The sequence below is a fragment of the Tachyglossus aculeatus genome, chromosome X1 (genome assembly GCF_015852505.1).
Source record: "Tachyglossus aculeatus isolate mTacAcu1 chromosome X1, mTacAcu1.pri, whole genome shotgun sequence".
NCBI lineage: Eukaryota > Metazoa > Chordata > Mammalia > Monotremata > Tachyglossidae > Tachyglossus > Tachyglossus aculeatus.
Genome location: NC_052101.1, coordinates 78,164,201 through 78,188,045, shown reverse-complemented (window position 1 = coordinate 78,188,045; position 23,845 = coordinate 78,164,201). Strand labels below are relative to the sequence as shown.

At 41.4% G+C, this 23,845-nt stretch overlaps 1 protein-coding gene across 1 annotated transcript in view; it reads left to right on the top strand.

Moving 5' to 3' along the window:
- CACNA2D3 (calcium voltage-gated channel auxiliary subunit alpha2delta 3) overlaps window positions 1-23,845 on the top strand; it is a 1,043,639-nt gene that overhangs the window by 220,548 nt on the left and 799,246 nt on the right. Inside the window, exon 3 of the mRNA XM_038772667.1 lies at window positions 22,217-22,333. Coding sequence (XP_038628595.1) covers window positions 22,217-22,333 — 117 coding nt within the window. The remainder of the gene's footprint in view (window positions 1-22,216; window positions 22,334-23,845) is intronic.

Genomic DNA, 23,845 nt, shown 5'->3' with positions numbered 1-23,845 from the left:
TTGGGGAAAATACCCACAAGAGGAACATATAGAACAAGTCATTTGTTCAGCAAGTGCATTAAACCTATGATGTTGAGATAGCTCCTTCCATAGCCAAGTTGCCTCTGGTCACAAAGTTGCAAGTAATAAAAGCAATCAAACCTGAAAAAAAGGAATGGAAAATCATATATGTTTAAGAGGAATGCTAGAAAACAGTGTGACTGCTAATTTGCCTTTTGGCCTACAGTTCTCCTGGACTGGCTCATGTGCACCTCTGCTGATTCATGCCCTTGAGTTAATCGCTGCCCTGGAAGGTGGGGAATGGAGTTGGGATCCCTCTCCTGCATTGTCCAGGTATATCAATATTCAGACCAATGCAACAGCAGCATCGCCAACATGCCCACAAGGGATAAGATAGGAGTACGGGGGTGAAACTGAATGGGGCTCTTGTGGCGATTGAGTAAGGGAAATAGGAGTAGGAGAAGAGAGCAAGAGAGAGAAAGAGAGAGAGAGAGAGCACATGATACATTGCGTAGGAGAAGAAGTGAGGATGTTACCAACCTCTCCTTCATATAATTCAACAGTTATATTTACAAGACATATACTATAATGCCAAGAATTTTTTAAATTATGAAACATAGGAGACTTTGAAAACCTAACTCCCTGTTTCCAAAAGCACAACTAGAGTGCTGTGTAAGGTTTTACTGTAAGTAGAAAAGCTTCTCAGTTTGCTAAAATATGGAAGCTGAGACTATCATCATCATCAATCGTATTTATTGAGCGCTTACTGTGTGCAGAGCACTGTACTAAGCGCTTGGGAACTACAAGTTGGCAACATATAGAGACAGTCCCTACCCAACAGTGGGCTCACAGTCTAAAAGACTATATTATCATTACTTCACTGATAGTAAGCCTGACTTCTCCATTTGAATGAAAAATCTCTGTGTGAAAGATAAAGAGCATGGGTTTGGAATTGGTTGCATTAGATCATTAATTTTTTGTTTCAAAAACATTTCCCCCTCCAGGACAAGAAAACATCCAGCTGGAGAGGAGGGGAATGAACCCTTAGATGGGAACCAGAACTCTCCAGCAGAGATGTCACAGTGAGCTGTTGGTTGAAGGGCACAACTCTGAGGAGGGAGTTCCCTAAGGATAGGCAGAAGTAGGTGGTAGTACTGTGCGATTCAGTCATTAGGCCTGAAATCAGCCGGGCTTGAATATTCTGGAAATACCACATGGTGGCCCGTCATGGGTTTCCAAGGTAGAAGGCCTCAGTCATGCACTCCAGCACAGGCTGTAAGAGGAGGAGCTGAGGTTTGGGGTGCGTATTGGTAGCAATGACATAAGTTCTAGAAGCCAAATTTAGGCAGTTAGGAGATTAGCAGCTAAGCCCTCCATGGTAGCATTCTCTGAAATGCCACTGGTTCCACGTACAGGGACCAAGAGGCAGGGAAGCATGCCACACCGGCGAAGAAAACTAAGTGTCGCTTCCACAAGGAGAGTGAATTCCTGTCACAGCCAACTGTCTAAGTCATAGTTGGCTATCCAGGTAAGCTACTTTAAAAAAAAAAACTCACTTTGCCCTTCCCCACCTGCCCCACTCCGCTTCAGCCTCCCTGCCTTTTTGGACTTTTTTTTAAAAAAGTTGAAAAGGTTCCCACGTGGGAAGAGTTTCCCAGTCCCACTAACTTAGGTGGGGTGGGTTGGAGGGAATGGTCCCCTGTAGTCCCTCCAACCCAAATATCCAAATGATCTGGGATCTACCCCCTCACCTACCCCTGCTCTCACTGTGCCAGGCTCTTGTCCCTTCCCCACCCCATCGCCACGTGCCTGGGGGAGGGTGCAGGGGTGGGGAGGGTAGTGGGGCCCAGGAAATCCAGCTGGGGGGAGTGAGTACCCAGGATTCTCAGCTTGAAGTGGAGAAGGAAGGGGGACCCAGATGTCCCAGTTCCCAGGGAGGGAAAGAGTACTCACTTTTGTGGGTGGGAGAGGGTGAGGGGAACCAGGAGGCCCATCTGTGGTAGAGGGTAGCTCACAGACTCAGGAGTCTGGAGGCCTTTAAGACTCTAGGTGATGTAACAAGATTGGTTGGATAAGTGTGAATCCAAGATCAAAGAGCTACTTGCAGCAAAATGAACAGCATGCCAACGATACCTTGCAGATCCCCACAAAGGTCCCCAAAGGAATACTTATCGAAACTTACAGAAAGGAATATAAAACAAGTTGAGAAGTGGATGTGACAAGTGCTGGAACAACAAGGCTGAAGAAATGAAAGTCCCAGAGTGAAGCTAAACCAAGGTTATCTACACATCCCTGAAGAGTGTAAATGGACCTCACCATTGGTAGACTAGAGAAGGCTCCAGCTTCATCCCAGTCAAAGAATCTTAAAGTGATGGCAACCAAATTTCAATGATTCCCATAAAACATCATCCATTATTGAGGATGACAACTCTCCAAAGAACAGTTTTCTATGGAACATTGAGGAAATGCCTCAAGATGTCAAAGATGTTGCCAGTATCATCACCTTCAAGAAGAAAGGGGAGACTGCTGACCATAGAAACTTTCATGGGATGGTGCTGGACTGGCTCCTGAAGGAGATGGTGAGCCACATGCAGCCAGAATCATAATACTGGTTAAGACCACAGTGGGGCACAGCGAACACGATCTTTACTCCATATCAGAATCAGGAGAAGGGTAGGGAAGCACACCAAGACCATTACACGGTGAGCTGATTAACCATTCATTATTATGAATAGTATTTCCTGAGTGCCGCCTGCATTCAGAAATTTATACCAAGATCGTGGGGAAGGTACCAAAGGCATTAGAGGCAAACTCTGCCCTCCAAACCCCCGAAGTAGTTTACAGTCCCATTGGTTTGCCTTTTCCAACCTGGTGGTGTTGGGCCTGGCTCAGGGGTTATAGGAACTCTGGATTCTGTTTGGAACTGGACACTGCAGGGACTCACCTGAGATGTCACCTCCCTGGAATGGGGGACTCTGATCCCAACTGGCCTTGGAGAATCTTTGAGGTCAAAAATCATGAGGAGGGACAGTTTGTAGAGCTCTGCATGGGCTGGGCTTTTGATGATCAACCAGATCCAGCCCAGCTCCTCCCTAGCCCAAGCCTGGCCTTTGACAAGCACTGAAATTTCAAGATCCAGCTTGCCTGCACCCCCACAATTTTGAAAGATTTTTCTGTTCAGGATTGCCTAAAGGACTGCAACCCTTTAATTGATGTTTCAGAACCTTGGCTGTATGTGTGCCCCAGTCTGGGCTCCGGCATTTGCTGCTCTGAGAGCAGCAGGAAAGGTAAGTCACTCAAATTTCTTCTCTTTTCTAGCTATATCTCCCTTCTCTGTTCAGTGGGAGATAAGGCTAGAGCAAAGAAGAAATACAAATGTCTGTTACACCCCTTTCCCTGACCATCTTCCTCTTGCCTGGGCAGTGGGCCAGCAGCCTGAAGAGAGGATGGCTGTCTGAGCTAGTCTCACCACCAGACTCGGTTTGGGCTCCTTGCCCTCTAAACTTGGCCAGGGTCAGGATGGGACCTTCGGGCTAGGCCTGGCCTGTTCAAGGGTCTACTCTGTTCATTTTGGATGCAGAACCTGGAAGTTCAATTAATTTACAAGACCGCCCACGAATAAGAGTCATTCAGTTTCTCTAGGGTGTTTGGGTTCAGGATGAGCCAGGAAAAACCATAGAATTAATTGCCCATAGGAATGGATTGCCCAGCATAGCCCTATAAAGGACAAGTTACATTTCAAGAACTAAGTGCTAACATTCCAGAGCCTTTAGGAGGGTATGAAACTTGGGCAGTCAGGCAGGCTTGAAAGAACGAATGGGTCTGGAAGCCTCCACTGGACAATCGTAATTCTTGCCCAGGTACTCTAAGGTCTTGCTAGAGTCCTGAGAGGAGCAAGACTGGGAGTCTAGACCAAAAAGCTATGAGAGGAAAAAATGGCTTCACCCTCTTGTTTTGACTCAGATGGCAGTCACTTCCATTACCCCATGGAGTTGGCACCTGTGCCTCAAATCTAATGGTTTTATGAGTGAATAGACCCATTTTACCCCTTTCCCTCGCTTTCCTTTTCCTTCTAGTCAGTCAATCAGCGGTATTCACCTAGTGCTTTCTGTGTGCAGAGTACTGTATTAAGCCCATGAGAAAGTACAATGCAAGGTGATCCCTGCCCACATGGAGCTTACAGGATAGAGGAAGAGACAGACAGATAGGGGAAATGGCAGAGAAAAATGCTATCTACATAAGTGCTGTGGGGGTGGTGAATATCAAATGCTTTAGGGGTACAGATTCAAGTGCACAGGTTACACAGAAAGGATGAATAGGGGAAATGATGAGGGCTTAGGGAAGTGCTCTTGGAGAAAATGTGATTTTAGTAAAGCTTTGAATGTGGGGAGTGTAGTGGTCTGTCAGATATGAAGGAGGAAGGGGTTCCAGACTAGAGGGAGGGCGTGTACAAGGGGTTGGTGGTGAGAAGAATGAGACTGAGGTACAGCGAGTAGGTTTGTGTGAAAGAAGCAAAACATGTGGGCTGGATTGTTGTGGGAGATTAATGAGGATAGGTAGGTGGAGGAGAGCTGATTGAGTGGCTTAAAGCTGACAGTACCTAGTTTCTGTTTGACGTAGAGATGGATCAGCAACCATTGAGGGTTTTGGAGGAGAGGGGAGATGGGAACTGAACATTTTTTTAGAAAAATGATCTGAACAGTAAGGATTGGAGAGGGGAGAGATGGGAGGCAGGGAGGTTGACAAGGAGGCTGATGCAGTAATCAAGGCGGGATTTGATAAGGGCTTGGATTATCATGGTAGCAGTTTGGAAGGAGAGGAATGGGAAGATCTAGAGGTGTTGCGAAGGTAGAATTGACAGGATTTGATGACAGACTGAATATGTGGATTGAATGAGAAAGGAATCAAATATAGTGCCAAGGTAAGCACTCAATAAATACGATTGACTGACTTACTGAGGTAGTATGTCTGATCACATTTTGGATGAAAGTGGTTAAGGGTTCCAACGTTCAATATAAATTTTGGATCTGTTATTTATATAAACCACATTAACATGTGCATATTGTAATCGCTTAAAACTTGTTACAATATTGCAGAATTATTAACTGATTACATTTTATTATCCAAATATAGAATTTGTAAGACTTTAAGCTAATTAGATTATGAGATACTTGAAAAACTAACACTGCATTCTGCACCAAAGAAGGTCACTGAAGATACTTAAGTAACAGTTCAGTCAAACTAGGATTCAGGAAATTAGATAAAGCATACTGTGTAGAATGCCTTTATTGTAAATATGTGTTTCAGGGTTGTGATCTCTAGGTTTTTACTGGTATCATTTCCATCATAATTACACATCTGAGTGTTTGCTTCTTTATATCCTTTAGGGTTGAGCTAGGATAGACATGTCAAACTCATTCCTTTGCGTGGGCTTTTTGTGCAATTATACATTTGTATGTGAATTGCACTTTTACAAGACTACAAATTACTAATAGAGTCTTTGTAAAATCATTAGTAGCCTAACACATTATTATTAACTAAAGCCAAAGAAAATGAATTTCGTAAATGAAGCTATCTTCATAAATTTTGTCAGGCTCATTGTTAGGTGGCAGTACTTTTATGGGAGTGGGGAGAGTTGCCCAAGAGAGAAGACAGAAAGGGAGAAAAACAGAGAAATATGCATACAGAGACAGAGACAAAAGGAGACAGAAAGTGGTAAAGAAAAAGACACCTCCACCTCTCACCTTCCACTCTCAACACACTTACACTCGAACACACTTTTTCTGTACTTCCCCCCCCACCCCACCCCCACGAACACACACTGGTAGCAGTGAACTTTTAAACCCAGAAAAATTGGGTAACAGCTATCAAGAGCAGGTGAGAGATTGCCTTGGGTTCATATCCATAATAATTATAATAAAGATAGCTCTCTCTCTCTCCTTCTCCCAATCTCTCTCTCTCATTCTACTTCCCTGTTGCGGCCTACTGTCCTCTGTGGACCACATACAGCTTATCAGTCAATCCTTACTTTGTGCAGAGCACTGTTCTAGGAGCAAAGTACAGTAGAATTAGTAGATGTGATTTCTGCCTTCAAGGAGTTTACAATCTATCAGGAGAGACAGAGATTAAAATAAATTATTGATAAGGAAGGAGTGCATGTAAGATGAACATAAAGGTTGCAGTAGGCTGTGAATTCCCAAGTACGTAGGGGACATGGACGTGCTAAAATAGCAGCTGAAGAGATTCAGAATGAATCAAAGAAGGCTCTTGGAGGAGATGTCATTTCAAAAGGACTTTGAAGATGGGAAGAACTGTGTCTTGTCCTGGAGTTGATGTCATTTCAAAAAGACTTTGAAGATGGAAAGAGCTGTGACTTGTTGGATAGGAAGGGGGGAGAGTTTCAGGCAGGAGGGAGGGGGTGAGAAAGAAGTTAGCAGTGGGAGAGATGAGAACAAGCTATTTTAGGAGGAATGAAGAGTGTGAGCTGAAGTGTAGTGGGAGAAGAAAGTCCATAAGTAGGAGGGAGAGAGCTGATTGAACACCTTAGAGCAAATGTTTGGAATTTCTGTATGATGAGAAGAGAAATAGGCTTTTTGAAGACTGGGGAGGCATATGCAGAAAGACATTTTAGAAAACTGTTCGGGGCAGCAGAATGCAGTATAGATTGTTGGAGAAGGAAGAGACTGGAAGCAGGGAGATCATCAAGGAGGTTGATGCAAGAGTCCAGCCAGGATATGCCAAGGGCATGGACCAACATAATGGCTCTTTGGTTAAAGAGGAAGGGGCAGATCCTAAAAATTTGGCGACAGACTGAAACTGAGAGTTGAAATAGAGGGTGGAGTCACAGGTAATAACAAGTTTAAGGGCTTGAGACATATGGGGAAGCAGAGTGGCCTAGTGGATAGATCATGGGCCTGGGAATCAGAAAGACCTGGGTTTTAATCCTGGCTCTGCCACTTGTCTGCCGAGTGACTTTGGACAATTCACTTCAATTCCTCTTTGTCTCAGTTACCTCATATGTAAAATGGGGATTAAGACTGTGAGCCCAGTGTGGGACAGGAACTGTGTCCAACCTGATTATCTTGTATCTACCTCAGTGCTTAATACAGTGCTTGGCATATAGTGAGCGCCTAACAAATGCCATAAAAAATGGAGCATGGTGGTGTTGTCCACTGTGATGGGAATGTTAGGTAGAGAAGAAGATTTGGGATGGAAATGAGTTCAATTTTGGCCATATTGAGCTTGAGGTACCAGCGAACATCCAGCCTTGGAGAGATGTCCTGGAGGCAGGAGGAAAGCTGAGTTTACAGAGAAAGAGAGAGGCCAGGGAATGGGATCAAGTTGATGGGGCGATAGCTGGAGGGTTCAGTTATACAGATATATTTTTTTAGGATAGGGAAGATGGGGACCTGTTCAAAGGCCAGTGTGAAGTCATTGGAGAGTGAGCTGTGTGGAACTCATGTGGCCCCAGAGTCATATATTTGACATTCCTGAGCTAGAGACTCAGGAATGTAAGCTCACTGTGGGCAGAAAACCTGTCTACCAACTCTGTTATATTGTACTCTCCCAAGTGCTTAGTACAGTGTTCTCTGCATACAGTAAGCTCTCAATAAATATAATTGAGTGCTAATTATTTTAAATGCATATGCTTGTAAGTGTGCAATTCAAAATATATTTTGCTTTTGTGTAGAATGAACATAGACCCTCTAATTTAATTATGGCATCTTGAAGGTGAAAAGAAGATCCTTGTTCATAAGCCTTTAGAGGTCCCTTGCAGAAGCAACAAATGCCCTGTATTTCATAAGCTTTGAAACCATATGGTTTAATTCATAGACAAATTAATTTGCCATTGTAGAGGCAGTGGGCTATACAACCATATTGTGTAAAGTACTATTATGGCTATTGCTGGCTGGATTGCATGGCTGTGACCTAATTTTTTTAATGTTAAAATTCCAGAGCAGTATTTCAAATTATATTTTATCACCATGCAGCTGCAAAGGTAGAGTCATTAATCAATGGCACTTGGCCAGTTTACTGAATTGAACAGTAAAAGGTTATAAGACTCACTAAGACCCAAATAATTATATATAGTACAACTGGGAAAGATGATATTCCCCCTTTTAATTTAGTAGCTGGCATTTTACACAAAGTGAAGGCTGATTGAGACCACCCATAGCGGAAGCTAGTCACTCTGAAAAATAGCTTCTGTGAAAGTCTGTGTGATTCTATAGGTAACTGAACAGGTGCAGAAAAGAGCAGGTATCTCTAGCCCAAAACATTTGAAGCACTAACTCCACTTGGAAAGGTATACAAGGGACTTTTAGGGACTTTAAGAAGTCATTAAATCCACTCATCTCTACATGTCATACTCCCAGAAAAAGAATTGTGAGGTGTCTTTCCTTTCTTAAAACTCTGGTATGATATTACCAAAGCTTTCAATCCTCAGTGAGAAAATCCTCCCACATGGCTAGCCTGTGTCCATCCTGTTCCATCTGAGGACATTTCCTGTTGTGTGATGACAACAGCTGCTCACAACCACCACAAACCTCCTTGTAGGGTATGAATGAGTTCCCTTCTTGGTCTTGTTAGTTTTGGTCATTTTCACGTGTGCCACCCGGAAATGGTTTTCCAGCTTTAAAACTCATATATACAGCTACTGTTCACAATATAGTCTAATTTGCCTGACAAATGGGACACCTGTGGTTTAAGAAACAGATACTATGTATTTCAGATGTCTCATTAAAGTAGACAATTATAAGACTCTTCCAAAAACATTTCTAGATTTGCTACTAGCCAATTTTGTGCAGTTTTATGTACAAGAGCCCCCTCAAATTATGCTGTCATGTAAGTAAGATCAGACATTTTCTAGTTATGGGCTGTTTATTTGCATTACAAAGAGTACGTTCCAGCCAAATCTTAGTAGATTTTTACCTGAATCTCTGTCTGGAATCTTTATAATTATTTTGTCAAACATATGACTTTCAATGCATGCCTTCTTCCTTATGATTTTTTTTCCTTAATCATTCTGTAAGCCTTGGGCCCGCAAAAAGTGCTAAAATGATTACATTCAAAGGAATTGAGAACAAAAAAAAATGGAGAGCCTCATTTGATTTCAGATGACTTGAGAAAGGGATACTAATACAACTTGCCAGGGGAAAAGGGATAGGCCATAGAGAATCAATCCACCTGACTAAGACTGAGCCAAAGCCCCACTTTACCTGAAACAGTCTTGATGGTTTGGGACCTGCCCCGCTTAGCTTTGGTGTTGTGGGGGTGCTAGACAGAACCCCATCATCTGTAGCTGCAACAGTGACATCAGTGATGGAGCCACCCATTGAAAATTCATTCATTCATTCAATCATATTTATTGAGCACGTACTGTGTGCAGAGCACTGTACTAAGCGCTTGAGAAGTACAAGTTGGCAACATATAGTGACGGTCCCTACCCAACAGCGGGCTCACAGTCTAGAAGGGGGAGGCAGACAACAAAACAAAACATATTAACAAAATAAAAGAAATAGAATAAATATGTACAAGTAAAATAAATAGAGTAATAAATATGTACATACATATAGGTGCTGTGGGGAGGGGAAGGAGGTAAGGCAGGGGGGATGGGGAGGGGGAGGAGGGGGAGAGGAAGGAGGGGACTCAGTGTGGGAAGGCCTCCGAAAATGAAAGGTGGGCTTCAGGACCGAGAATCTGGATGAAGGAATCAGGTTCTTGCTAGGCCCCAAAGTGCAACAAGGAAGTAGATGGGCAGGGGTGCAGCATATTGCGATGGGCACGCAAAGTTTTTTACCCATAGGACCCAGCAGTAACCAAACTGACCTCAGCATAGTCCTGATGAAATGCCAAAGTTCCATGACCCTGCAGGTGGTTGGTTTGGTTGCCGCTTCTGTCTTTCCTTTCCACATTAGCCAGCTACTTTTTAGGATTCCTGCTGGGTTTGTCCACCTTGTAGATACCCTAGATGATTTTTGGCTCAGAAACCTTCACCACTGATGACATACCAGGCAGAAGCAGTGTGGCCTAGTAGAGAAGCAGCATAACCTGGTGGATCATCATCATCAATCGTATTTATTGAGCGCTTACTATGTGCAGAGCACTGTACTAAGCGCTTGGGAAGTACAAATTGGCAACATATAGAGACAGTCCCTACCCAACAGTGGGCTCACAGTCTAAAAGGGGGAGACAGAGAACAAAACCAAACATACTAACAAAATAAAATAAATAGGGCCTGGGTTCTAATCTCTGCTCCATTCCCTGTCTTTGTGTGACCTTTGGCAAATCACTTAACTTCCTTGTGCCTCAGTTACCTCATCTGTCAAATGGGGATTAATACTATTAGCCCCATGTGGAACATAGACTATGTTCAACTTGACTATCTTTTATCTAGCCCAGCACTTAGTATAGTGCCTGGAGCATAGTAAGCACTTAACAAATACCATACCAAAAAACAAGGGAGAACCAGAGCTATAACCAGTGCCCTTTCCATAGCTGCCACCACTGCCACCATGGTAAAAGTGGTCCTTTGGCCATCCACAGGAATTTCTGCTGCTTTGCAGGAGATGTGCTTGCAGCTTCCCTTTCCTCTCCATCCAAACTGTGACCACGCTGATCCAAGTCCTTACATCCCACCTTGACACTGCATCAGCCTTCTCACTGACCTCCCTGCCTCAAGTATCTCCCCACTCTCGTCTTTACTACACTCCGGTGCCCAGGCCATTTTTCTGAAAAAACATTCAATTCTTATCTTCCCACTCCTCAAAAACCTCCAATGCTTGTCCATCCATCTCTGCATCAAACAGAAATTCCTTGCCATTGACTTTAAAGCACTTTGCTCCTCTAATACAACCTACTCACTGTACCTCAATCTCATCTATCTTGCCACTGACTCTTGTCCTTCTGGCCTGGGACTCCCTCCCCCTTCATATCTGACAGACCATCATTCTCCTTGAGGACTATATATGAGAATGTTTCTAGTGAATGTGGTTCTAGACATCTTATAGGCTGTTCTCTGGGATATAGTACATTATTTATTCAACTATTTTTTAGTGCCTTGGTGAACCCTCAAAATAGGTTCTCTATTTTTTTTTAAAGCATTCATATCTCCTAAATACTGAATGAATTTTGGACATTTAATGCCCTGGTAAAATTTTTCTTCCTGTCATTCAAGTGTTCAGTATTCTGGAATTTTGAAATCTATATCTTGGCTTGTTTTTGATGTGACCTGTAAATGTGCTTACCCATAATTTATTGTTTTGACCTTCATATGCTTCACATGGATAGCTTTATGAAATAGAGTGGTTCTTAAATGGTGTTGCTTTTATAGTGCATTATGGAAAAGTCGGTTTTCTCTGATAGATTTTTCAGTACATTCTCCATTGTTTTGAGATGACCCTGCTTACCCCCACCTGGAATCATGTTGAAAGTGTATTAACATGGAAATATAGCTTAGGGGTTTCACGTCTTAAAGTGAAATTTCTGCAGGTAATAACACAATAGAGGGGAAGATTAAATCCAGGTAACACATACTGGAAAAATTTCTTTCAAAAAGTATCCAAGCATTTCTGATGATGAAATTCCACTGAGGAATTTTGAATTGATGAAATTCCTGACAGTTCCCACTGTTCTCTCAGAATCATTTTTCTGTCCCACAGATATAGATATCATAGTTTTGCCCCTATCCACGTAGAAAACTAATTGAAGCAGACCAAAACGTTTAACTGTGTTCTAACAGGGTCTTGAATATAAGCCATATGATGACTTCAAACTTAGGGTTATCAGTTATGAAGCATCATTAGGGGTCTCATTGTTGAAGCAGGCAGACACTTTTCAGAAACTCAGAATAGCTGAAACTATTCTGCTGTATTGTAAGCCTGACCTTTCATTTATTTGTGCTCTTTATTTTGTGTCTCCTCAAAGATCCACCCTCTCATATTGTATTTCAGTCAGCATGAAGATGCAGTCAGGCATTTCTGTTACTGGTATTAGTTCAAAATGTCTGCCACGCTTCCTTTTATTTCAGAGCTCCACATGCGTATTTGGTTTCAAAAGGACAATTCAGCAGTCTTGGCTGGATCCTTGGCTATGTCCCAGATTTTTAGAACTACAAGATAGTGACAGTAACAAGACTAGAGCTAATTTATATTGCAGTTTTGGTGCTTGAAATCCCTGCTTGAAATGGTCAGTCTGGCCAAAGATCTTTGTTGACATTTGAGCGTTACCAAACTAGTTATTGTAATGAAAACAAGATCAAAGAAGTTTTGAATCAAGTCTCAGCCATAATGTAGGTTATTTGAACATACTTTCCGTCTTGGTGAACCCTTTTGAATGTGGTAGGGAGAACTCCTCATCTTGGGCTTCAAAAATCACAGTCCACTGGGGCGATGCTTACACTCTAGGGAATGCCTTTATCCACTGAATCTCGCACAAGAAAGTGGGACGTGAGACATATATGAGGGAAATCAGGCCAATTGCTTTCCAGCTACTGGTTTTGAAGTGCAGTGTGCCTGAGTCAGGTCTGTGTATCGTAATGCCATTGTTCTTCCCATAGGATGTTTTCTTCAGGGCTATTTCATTCTATATTTGGTGATTTATTCAAATGCAGTTTTATCTTTGGAAAGAGAGAGGACTGGGAATCAGAAGGCTTAGATTTTAGTTCCAGCTCTGCCACTGACTTAGTGTATGATTTTAACCAGTCACTTACCTTCTCAGTACCTTCGTTTCCTTATCTGTAAAGTGGGGATTATAATACTGACACCTCCCTGCTCCACAAGGTTGTGATGAGTCATATGATGGGAAAACAAAGTATTTAGGAAAATACAAATGCCATATGAATTCCAGATATCATTTACTAGCCATCATTTTCTTTTCAGTAAAATAATCAGCAGAGAAACCATATGCAGTGTGTGTGTGTGTGTGTGTGTGTGTGTGTGTGTGTGTGTGTGTGTAGCACCCTTTGCCACTGCCTAAAGTGTCCCAGCTGTATCGTTAATTATTATTTTCCAAGTCCTTGTTCTCTGTGATGGGTATTTCTTCTGTTGCCCAGCCCACCCAAGATGCCTATTATAGGTTTTGACTTTCTTCCCAATTATTTTAATTGGGTGAAATTCTCCAGACTTCAGTTTCCTGTGGGTTATTTTGGGCGTATCATTTCTAGATGTTCAGTTATCATGAAGTAAAAAAAAAGCACCCAAAATACATGAGCAACATTAAATGTTCTGACAGTGAAGTAGTGGTTTCCTTTTCCTGGTGTTCGTGTGAAATGATCTGGCAAAATAGATGCTGCAGAAATAATGCATTTTTGTGTCTCCTTTCTCAAATGATAAATGTTCTTGGCTCATCGCTAGATTCCTTAAGAAGTGCTGATTCTGCAAAGAGAAGGAATCAAATTTTCAAATATTTTATTGTAATGCAGAAAATCCAAAGTTTTGTAGACTTCTAAATACTTTTTTAACACCAGAAATCACTTTATGAAAGGAAAAGTTCAATTTTGACTTGACTGTACTAAGTAATGTGCTGCTTCTTTACAGTGATTTATTGCCTTTTTACAAGAGCAGTATGCTTCTGTTATTATTATTATTATTAGTAGTAGTAGTAGTAGTAATAATAGTAGACTACTACTTATAAATATTGTTGTTCTAGTAGTTCATCAGTTTAATTAAAATGCCGCCTAAAGTTAAAAGAAAATATGGGAAGCCATTTTATCAATCAGTGATATTTTTTGAGAGCTTACCGTGTGCAGAGCATTGTACTAAGCACTTGGGATAATACAGTAAAGAGAGTTAGTAAACCTGTTCCCTGCCCACAATGAGGTAGTCTAGTGGGAGAGACAAACATTAATATAAATGAATAAATTACCATTATGTACATAAGTACCAAGTGGTTGAGAGAGGGGTGAATAAATGATGCAAATCCAATTGCTATTGTGATCAAAATAGCAGTCATATGATTGGAGCTATGGCCAAGCCAGCTTTCTGTGTTTTGAGGGGCTTCCTCTTGGTATCAATTTGTACTTCCCAAGCGCTTAGTACAGTGCTCTGCACACAGTAAGCACTCAATAAATACGATTGATGATGATATCAAGATCATAGTAGTGTTTTGCCGTATCTAAAGAGATTCCAGTTTTGTCTGTAATGAGGATGGATCCATTCTGTACTCTTCAGTGATGCTGTAGTACTGTGGATGGGACTATATCAATCAATCGTATTTATTGAGCGCTTACTGTGTGCAGAGCACTGTACTAAGCGCTTGGAAAGTACAAGCTGGCAACATATAGAGACAGTCCCTACCCAACAGTGGGCTCACAGTCTAGACTATATGGCTTTAGTGAGGAGTAAGAGATCTTAGCATGGCAGTGTGCAGCCTATCCTGTATCACTTCAGATTTGAAATCCCTCCCCTAGTCATGTTTCTTAGCTTGATCTGCATGTCTTGTAGATTTTTATAGTCCTCCATTTTGGTTATGATCATGAGAAGTTGCAATTTCTGAGTCATTTTAATCAAACCAGGCAGGAAGATCAGGATACAAAAAAAATTATGTTTCCAAGCAGAAACATTAATGCAGCAAGAAACTCTAGATGTAAGCTCTTCTCTAGACTAAGCTCATTGTGAATAGGGAACGCACCTACACAAGATTAAGATCTCCATATCAGTAGCATCATCTTCAAATGTGAAAGACAACTATATGTCTAGTGTTGGTAGGGAGGCAAAAAGTGTGGCTTGTCTTCTGCACTTACATCTGCCTGTTCCCTGGCCTTCAATTCTGCTACTCTGTGCTCCCCTTCTGGCTTGCTCCTCTTGATACCTGCCTTACTGAACTAGGTGTTTGTAATATGCCTCTTGGTGCTCTATCTCCCAGCCCAAAATGCAAAGTTGCGACTGATGTTTCTGATCCACCCACATGTCAAATAAAACTTTTTCTCACTAGCAGCTGCAAACATGAGGAACATTGCAAACAACCAAATTTCTGTCCAAAAGCACAATTGCCTCATTTTTGGAACTTCATCATGTCCCCAAATTCACTGTTGCCTGCAAAAGTAATGAAATAGTAACGTTTGCATAAAGAAACCATGTTCTGTGAAACATCTAATGCAAACTATAGACTGCCTTCATGGCAAATGTTTTTTATGAAATAAATACCACTGTATGTCGTTGTTTTGGCTTGGAGAATCCAGATATCCTGAATTGAATTTTTTAATAATCAGTGGCATTTATTGAGTACTTACTGTGTGCAGATCACTGTGCTAACTACTTATGGTAATTGTTAAGCACTTACTATGTGCCAAACACAGTTCTAAGAGCTGGGACAGATGCAAGTTAATCGGGTTGGACACGGTTCCTGTCCCACATTGGGCTCACACTCTTAATCCTCATTTTGCAGATGAGGTATTGTACTTGGGAGAGAAGCAGAGTGGCTAAGTGGAAAGATCATGGGCTTGGGAGTCAGAGGTCATGGGTTCTAATCCCAGTTCTGCCACTTGTCAGCTGTGTGACTTTGGGCAAGTCACTTAACTTCTCTGGGCCTCAGTTACCTCATCTGAAAAATGGGGATTAAGACTGTGAGCCCCATGTGGAACAACCTGATTACCTTGTATCACCCCCAGTGCTTACAACAGTGCTTGGCACATAATAAGTGCTTAACAAATGCCATAATTATTATTATTACAGTACAACAGAGTTGGCAGACATGTTCCCTGCCCACAGTGAGCTTGCAGTCTAGAGGTAGTGGGCCAGACATTGTAATAACCATTTGTCCTAGCCTAGGTATTGTGGTATTTGTTAAATGCTTACTGTGTGCCAGATAGTGTACTAAGTACTAGTGTGGATACAAGCAAATTGGGTTGGACAGAGTCTCTGTCCCATGTGGGACTCACAGTCTCAATCCCCATTTTGCAGATGAGGTAACTGAGGCACAGAGAAGTGAAGCAACTTGCCCAAGGTCACACAGCAGACAAGCGTGGTGGAGCCGGGATTAAAACCCATGACCTTCTGACTCGCAGGCCCGTGCTCTATCTACTGCACTATGCTGCTTCCTCTGTGTCAAACCTGCATCCAAAGGGCTGCTTGTGGCCCATCATGAGGTTGTTTGGAGTTGACAGGACATCTGGGTACAGCAGGGAAGTAGGAGGAGGAGGCATACACAGAAGAGGATCCATCTCTTGTCTCTTCTGGAGCCTTTGTCATTGCTCCTGTCCCAGGATGAAGGAACTAATGCTGCTGCTACTCCCAGGGTTCTTGGATTCTGGGGTTGAGCTGCAGGCAGTTGCCCTGTCCCAAAACATTGGAGAGCAGTGGCAATAGCATCAACTTCAACCTGGAACAATGAGCTTTGGTCCTCAGCACCCTCCGTACTCCTCAAAAACCTCCAGTGGCTTCCCATTCACCTTCACATCAAACATAAACTCCTCACCCTGGGCTTTAAGCCACTCAATCGGCTCTCCCCCTCCTACCTAACTTTGTCGATCTCATACTGTAACCCAATCATTACACTTTGCTCCTATAACGCCAGCTTACCCTCTGTACCTTGATCTTGTCTGTCTTGCCACCGACCCCTTCCGTTACCCACATCTTACCCTCTGGCCTGGAACTTCCTCCCCCTTCATATATGACAGACACTCTCACTCTCTCCACGTTCAGAGTCCTGATAAAATCTTATCTCCTGAAAAGAGGCCTTTCCTGAGTAAGACTTCATTTCTTCACCCTATTCGCCCTTCCTTCTGAGTCATCTATGCACTTAGGTCTGTACCCACTAAGCACTTTGATACTCACCATAGCCCCAGTCCAACAGCACATATGTACATATCCTTATTCTATAATGCTTCCCCTATCTGTAATGTGTTTTAATGTCTTTTTCCTACACTGGATTCTAAGCTCCTCTAGGGCAGGGCTTTTGTCTACCAGTTCTGTTGTATTGTAATCTCCCAAGTGCTTAGAACACTGCTCAGCACTCAGTAAGTTCTCAACTCGTTCATTCATTCAGTTGTATTTATTGAGCACTTACTGTGTGCAAAGCACTGTACTAAGCCATTGGGAGAGTACAGTACAACAGTGCTCAGTGAATATCATTGATTAACTGATTAAGGCAGAGGAGGGGCAGTATCTATTGTAGCTCTCTCCTGCCTCTGCTGTCCATATAGACATGATGTATTTATTTCCTTTCCTTGTTCTATTTAATAATAGTGTCCTAGGTTACTTACCATTTTACAAATAGTTGATTACTAATTTGCAACTCTTACAAAGTGCAGCCCCTGCACAAATGTGCAACCACATATATGGCCCATCCGCAGGAATGAGTTTGATAAGCCCATTCTAGACCAGATCCATGCCAACGTAATGTGGAGCTCTTATATATTTCTTCATCTGTGCTGCATGAGTTGTGCTTATAGAAAGACCAGTTGAGGAGCCACTTTTTTCCAACCACCCCATGCTCCATAGTCCTCTCTGGTTAGCCTGGGGCAGAGGGGAGGGGGGAGAATTCAGACAGCTCAGGACTATAGAGGAATCAGGAGCAGATGGCTTGTTGCGTGAATCTCATTATCAGGTGAATTTGTTATTACAGTGGTCAACATGGCAAGGTATTGAGGCAGAAAACAGATCTTCATTGCAAGTGAAGTTATCCAAAGGTTGTGCAGTGATGCAAAGTATCATCAACTCAATTTTACTTTTGCTTTTATTTGTTCCTTGTAACAGCTGAAGACACCTGGATTGAAAGATGAGAATTAGGTTGTAGTGGGTCTATTTGACATGACATTTTCATCCATCTGTGGCTTTTATATTTGATGTGGGAGAAAATAATTTCTGGGGCTTTCTGCACTTGGACCCCAAGTTATGTGGCCTAATATTTCACAGGCATGTTGGCTGCTGGATTGGAGCTGACACAAACTCAATAAATTTGCTATTTTTCCCTGCTTGGTTTTATTTTTTTTCACTTGATGAAACACGTAGATCTAAATTTCCTTTAACCCAAACCCACTTTCCTGAAGTATTAGATTTGATCCAATGTGTAGGAACCAGAATCTGTGGGACTAATCAATAAGGAAAGTATCTTGTTATACCCAGGTGCATTTCTACTTCTAATGTTCCAGCAAATAGTTCAAGTATTGATTTTCCAGGTGCTGTAACAAGAAAAAGAATCATTTGAGGCACATCTGGGGCACAGTAGAATATGTTTTAAACATCCTAAAGCCTTGATCTATGTAGAGAACAGGCAATTATAGTTACTCTTTTAGTGGCATTTATTAAGCACTAGTGTGACAAGCACCATGCTAAGCACTGTGATTGGATACAAGATAATCAGATTGGACACAGTCCCTTTCCTATATTAATCAATCTATCAGTGGTATGTTTTGAGGACTTACCTGTGAGCAGAGCACTGTACTAAGCACTAAGGAAGATATAGTAGATTAGCCAGAAATGATCATGGCCCTCAAAGGGTGTACAATCTAGTGGGCTCACAGCCTCAGGCCCATTTTACAGATGTGGAAACTGAGGCTCAAGTTGAACAAGTTGCCCAAAGTCACATAGCAAGCAAGTGGCAGATCTGGGACTAGAACCCTGATCATCTTACTCCCAGTATTGTGCTCTTTCTTGAAGGGCATGCTGAGCCCATTGTGTATAGAGCACTGTTTTATACACCAAATGGCTTTGGAAGCAGCAGTCTGCCGCTCGAATGGCAATGAATGTGGATTTTATGTCTCCCAACCTTGTCATTCCCTGATATGTCCCCCTTCCTGAGAAGGACCAGGTGAGCAGAATTGGGCAAGAAATTATCTTAGCTAGAAGTGTCCTGGATTGATGAGAATGGTAGCCTAGACCTATGACCTAGACCTAAAATCTTGTTGAATGTCACAGGGTTTTGAGGAAAGCTAAAACAAGAAGAACTGGAGTGGAATTGAAGACTGTATTGAGTTAATGGAGGATCCCTTGAGTTAGAATCTACTTGTCAGCTGTGTGACCTTGGGCAAGCCACTTAACTTCTCTGTGCCTCAGTTACCTCATCTGTAAAATGGGGATTAAGACTGTAAGCTCCACATGGGACAACCTGATCACCTTGTAAACCCCCAGCGCTTAGAACAGTGCTTCGCACATAGTAAGCACTTAACAAATACCATTATTATTATTATTATTACTTAGAGTCTTAAACTCAGGAGTCTAAGAGTGTCTTGATGAAATAAATGGTCTCTCATCTTATGGGTTATTTCAAATAAGTGACTTCAGATTTTAAAGCTTGATTTTTTAGAACTATCAATGGCTATTACATGTTCCTGCTTGCCTCTGAATGTGTTATCCAGCCCCCTTTGATCAAATGATGAGGAAGTGATTCTTGGTATTCAATAAGAAGTTCTTGGTATTCTAAATTTATCACATAGGAACAAAATCCTTGATTTTAAGAATGATTTGATTAACAAAGTGAAGGAGGGGAGAAAGCATACCTACTGCATGGGACCATAAAAACTAGACAGATTGGAATACTGGAGAGGCTATTGGCAGGAGAAAGTTTGAGAAGAATGGATGACCAGTTAAGTTTTCCCAGTTCTAGTTTCTTTGGTTTGGCAATCAGCACTGGGATTAGTTAGCTAGGTCACCAGGCACAAATAGCCCTGAAGGAAGGATAACAGACTGTAAATTCAGCTGCCTGTATTCACGCAGCAGACCCCCAAAAAGAAGAATTCAGGATGGTCTAATTGACACCTTGCTAGAATAGTTAAATTAATTGATTCCATTTTCAAAATCTATTAAGATAGGAAAAAAACCTCTCAAGAGTAGCAATAGATATTAGTGGGATAATAGGCTGTTGTAGAAAACCAAGTGCTTCCTTTTATAGTGTAGCTTAAAGGTTAATTGTGAAATTTGTTTATTTTTACTTAATCCTTTGGCCAATCTTTAGTTACTGAACTGGTTAAGGCAGAAGTTCATTTCAGAGACTCCTGAAACATTTTTAACAGCATTAGTTGTTTTATCTGACAATGTTTTTCTTATGGAAGTAAATCAGACCTCTTCATGTTGGCTCACATAGCTCTGACTAGGTATTCTGTACACATCAGTTGTTCAGGACAGAGCTCCAGGATTTTTTTGGAAGGCAGAGTATGGGGCTAGGAATCAGAAGATGTGGGTTCTACTTCTATCTCTTCACTGGCCTGCTATGTGAACTTGGGCAAGTCACTTAAATCTCCTAATGCCTACTCTCCCTATCCCTTAGACTGTGAGCCCAAAGTGGGACAGGGACTTTGTCTGACTTGATTAACTTGTGTCTATCCTGGTGGTCTGCATGTAAGTGCTTAATAAATATTGTTTATTACATTATTGTTATTATTATTATTTTTAGTAGTAGTAGTAGTAACATGTTGCTGCCAAAGATCTAGGTTACCATTTGAATTTAAGAAGTTTCCATTAACTGTCAATTGAAATTTTGTGTACTGTAATTCAGAGACCAAAGTGTACTGTTAGTTTTATCCATATCATATAATATATATATATATATATAGAGAGAGATAGATAGATAGATATAGATATATGCTGTAGGGCATATGTGTGTCTATATGTTTCCCTATATGTTCTATTTTTAATTTTTAGGGTGGGACAATAAGTATTTTCAAGAAGAGGGTGGACTGTTGGAGGTGTTTCCAAAAATTGATTATATCAAAAATATTTTATATATGCATGTGAAATTTAGGAAATCAAATTGCACAATAAAACTAGGTAACACTTCAAACAATTGGCGTATTCTCATGAATTCTATAGTGCCCATCATTCCCTCTACGATAAGGGTCACTAATACCATAATAAGATTAGGTGAGTAATAATTCCTGGAGTTTAAGCATCTCAGGGTCAGTTTGCTGACTGTTCTCTTGAATCAACCCATGCCCTTTCTCTCCTACCTATTCATCATTCCCACCAATCTCCCAATCTTTCTCCAGTCTGCTCATCCATGACCAATCACCTCCTGTTTCTCTTATCTGCAAATTCTCCTTCCATTTCCAGTCCACACTCTCCCAAATCTTTCTGTTCTCTCCTTTGTCTTAACTGTGCATAATTCTCTCTCTCCTTATCTTCTTTTTGTACTGTGTCCTATCACCTTTTTCCATTTCCTTTTTATGTATTTCCTGTGTCTCAAATCCTTTTTGGTTCTTTTTTCTCCTTTCTTAACTCTAATTTATTTTTGTCCAACTTTTCCTGTTTTCCCTGCCCTTTTTCTTTCTCCAGTTTTCATTGCCTTTGATCAATCTTATCTTTTTTCTCCTCCATTTCCTCTTTTCCTCCTGTTCTTTTCCTCCATTTTATTTTTTTTCTTTTGATAGGTTAATGTAGGATGCAGCACTTCGTTTATTTTTATTCAATCATATTTATTGAGCACTTACTCTGTGCAGAGCACTGTACTAAGGGCACTTCTTAAAGTTTGATATCTTATTTAGATTTAGATTACCAGAAGCCTGCAATATTGTCTGTTCCTGAATTTAATCATTAAATATCATTTTTTTTACTTAGTCTTGTACAGCTTTCATGAGTAACTGTCAGATTTGTGATTTGAGGAGGAGATAGTTAATTCAGGAAAACATAATGTTTGTTTGAAAGTGACCACATTATTGCAGGGCTAATGTTTATTTCTTTCACTTTCTATGTTTTGTAAGTTGTAACTTCTAAACTTACATGAAGCCTCCGAGAATTGTTTTCTCTGTTTTCTCATGGGGAAATAAAATTGCCTTCATTTCAAAAAAAATGAAAAGAATCAACCCCAAAGTTTATTCCTTCATTTCATTTCTTTATGCACATTTGTTTTACTATTGTTTGGGTTGCATAAAAAAACTAATGAAGCCAAAGCAATCCCTGCCTAGAATCTAAAAGTATTAGCATTAGAGAGGAGAAAGAAGGAAAGAAGATAAATGGTTTAGTTGCTTTAGGGTATATTTCTTTCCTCTGTGCATATGGGTTACTGCCACTGGTGCCAGTAGGGTCTCACGCATGTGCATCCAAGGAAAACTAGCTTCAGCACTGGTACTAAACCCATTAGTTCTCACCCTTTAGCATTTCTCAAAATGCAAGAAATCAAATGCAAAAAAACCCACAAAAAACATTAGGATGTCTGTCACCTATCCAGATGTGCACTGAGACCTGCGTTTTATTTCTCCCTTAAAGCATTAAGAAATATCACAAAGAAAGAACATGAAATCTGCTCATATGCCTTTAATCTCCCTTGTGATTCCACTTCTTTGCAGAAATACAAAGAATATGAGAAAGATGTTGTAATAGAAGAAATAGATGGCCTCCAGCTTGTGAAAAAGCTCGCAAAGAATATGGAGGAGATGTTTCATAAAAAGTCTGAAGCTGTGCGGGTAAGTAGCATTGATTTTTTTGTTTACTATTCTATTTTTCAGTTTCTTCATTTTACAAGACAGTATTGCCCAAGTACTTGGAATTGATGATGTAAAAATCTTATATTGTCCTTCGTATTTAAAGAAGATCCCACTGAGTGACAGTGAAGCTTACGTAGAGGTGCCAGTGTGATTGAAAAGGCCAGTGAAAGACCCACAGTCCCACCTGCCCCTGCTCCCACACAAAATTTCCTTTGCTGAATTGTATTTACTGTTTGCGGCGCTTTGCCCTGGTTTTTGTTTTGCCTCTCTGTCTCACAATCCTCTCCTAGTTTCTGCTCAAAACAATCTGTTCCTTGCTTGATTGCAGTACACCATGCTGTTGTGTTTGTCAAAGTTGCCTCCCAGTTTTCTGCTGAGCTGTTGTATTACGCACATCTCCTCGCTCCTCAAAAACTTCCAGTAGTTGCCCATCCATCTACACATCAAGTAAAATCATCTCACCATCAGCTTACTCAGTCAGTTCTCGCCTTCTTACTTTCCCTTGTTCCTCTTCTGCTACAACTCAGCATGCTCACTTTCCTCATCCAGTGCCAACCTACTCACATGCCTAGCTCTCGCTTCTCTTGTTCTTTCTTCCTCACGCCCTCCCTCCTCTCTGAAACGTCCTTCCCCTTCCCATCTGGTAGTCCACTGGTCTTGCCATCTTTAAAGCCCTACTAAAATCATATCTTCACGACAAAGTCTTCCCTGACTAATCACTCAACTCTTCACCCTACTTCCCTTCCTACTGTGTCACCTATGCACTTGTGTCCTTGCCCTGGAAGCATTTAGGCACTCATTCCCTCCCCTCCCCCATAAAACATTTTATACTAAATTGCTTCTCCCTACCTATAATTTATTTTAGTGTCTCCCCCAGACCCTCACCCCGACCCCTGTACTTTCCTTGAGGCCAGGGTATTAAGTGCTTAGTTTTCCGCACAGAGTAAAGCTCTCAGTCACTACTATTGTGTGGTTGGTTGTCTTAGATTATATTTTACTGCATCTATAAAGACTTCCCTTTGTCCCCCTTACTTCAGTTGTCCCAGTTCAGCTTACTATACAGCAGCTATTTGGGTATTTTATTGTCAGTCATGCCCCTCACATGCCCCACCCAACATTATGTCAGGGTGAGCATAGTTTTGAGTCTAAATATGATTGATTGATTCGTGGGCTGGCTTTGTATGAGGACATTCTTGTATGAGGATCCTGTCTTGCCACTCGATGCCGAGGTGCTGATGGAACAGCTAAGTAATGCTGATGGAACTGTTCAAGGAGTCTTATATGGTGTTTATAGTGTGTCCAAGTCTCACAACAATATAGAAATGTAGATAATAATGATAATAATAAGGATAATAATAATAATTATAGAGTCTGTTAAGTCCTTATTATGTGCCAGACACTGTTCTAAGCACTAGGGTAGATACAAGGTAATCAGGTTGTTCCACGTGGGGCTCACAGTCTTAATCCCCATTTTACAGATGAGGTAACTGA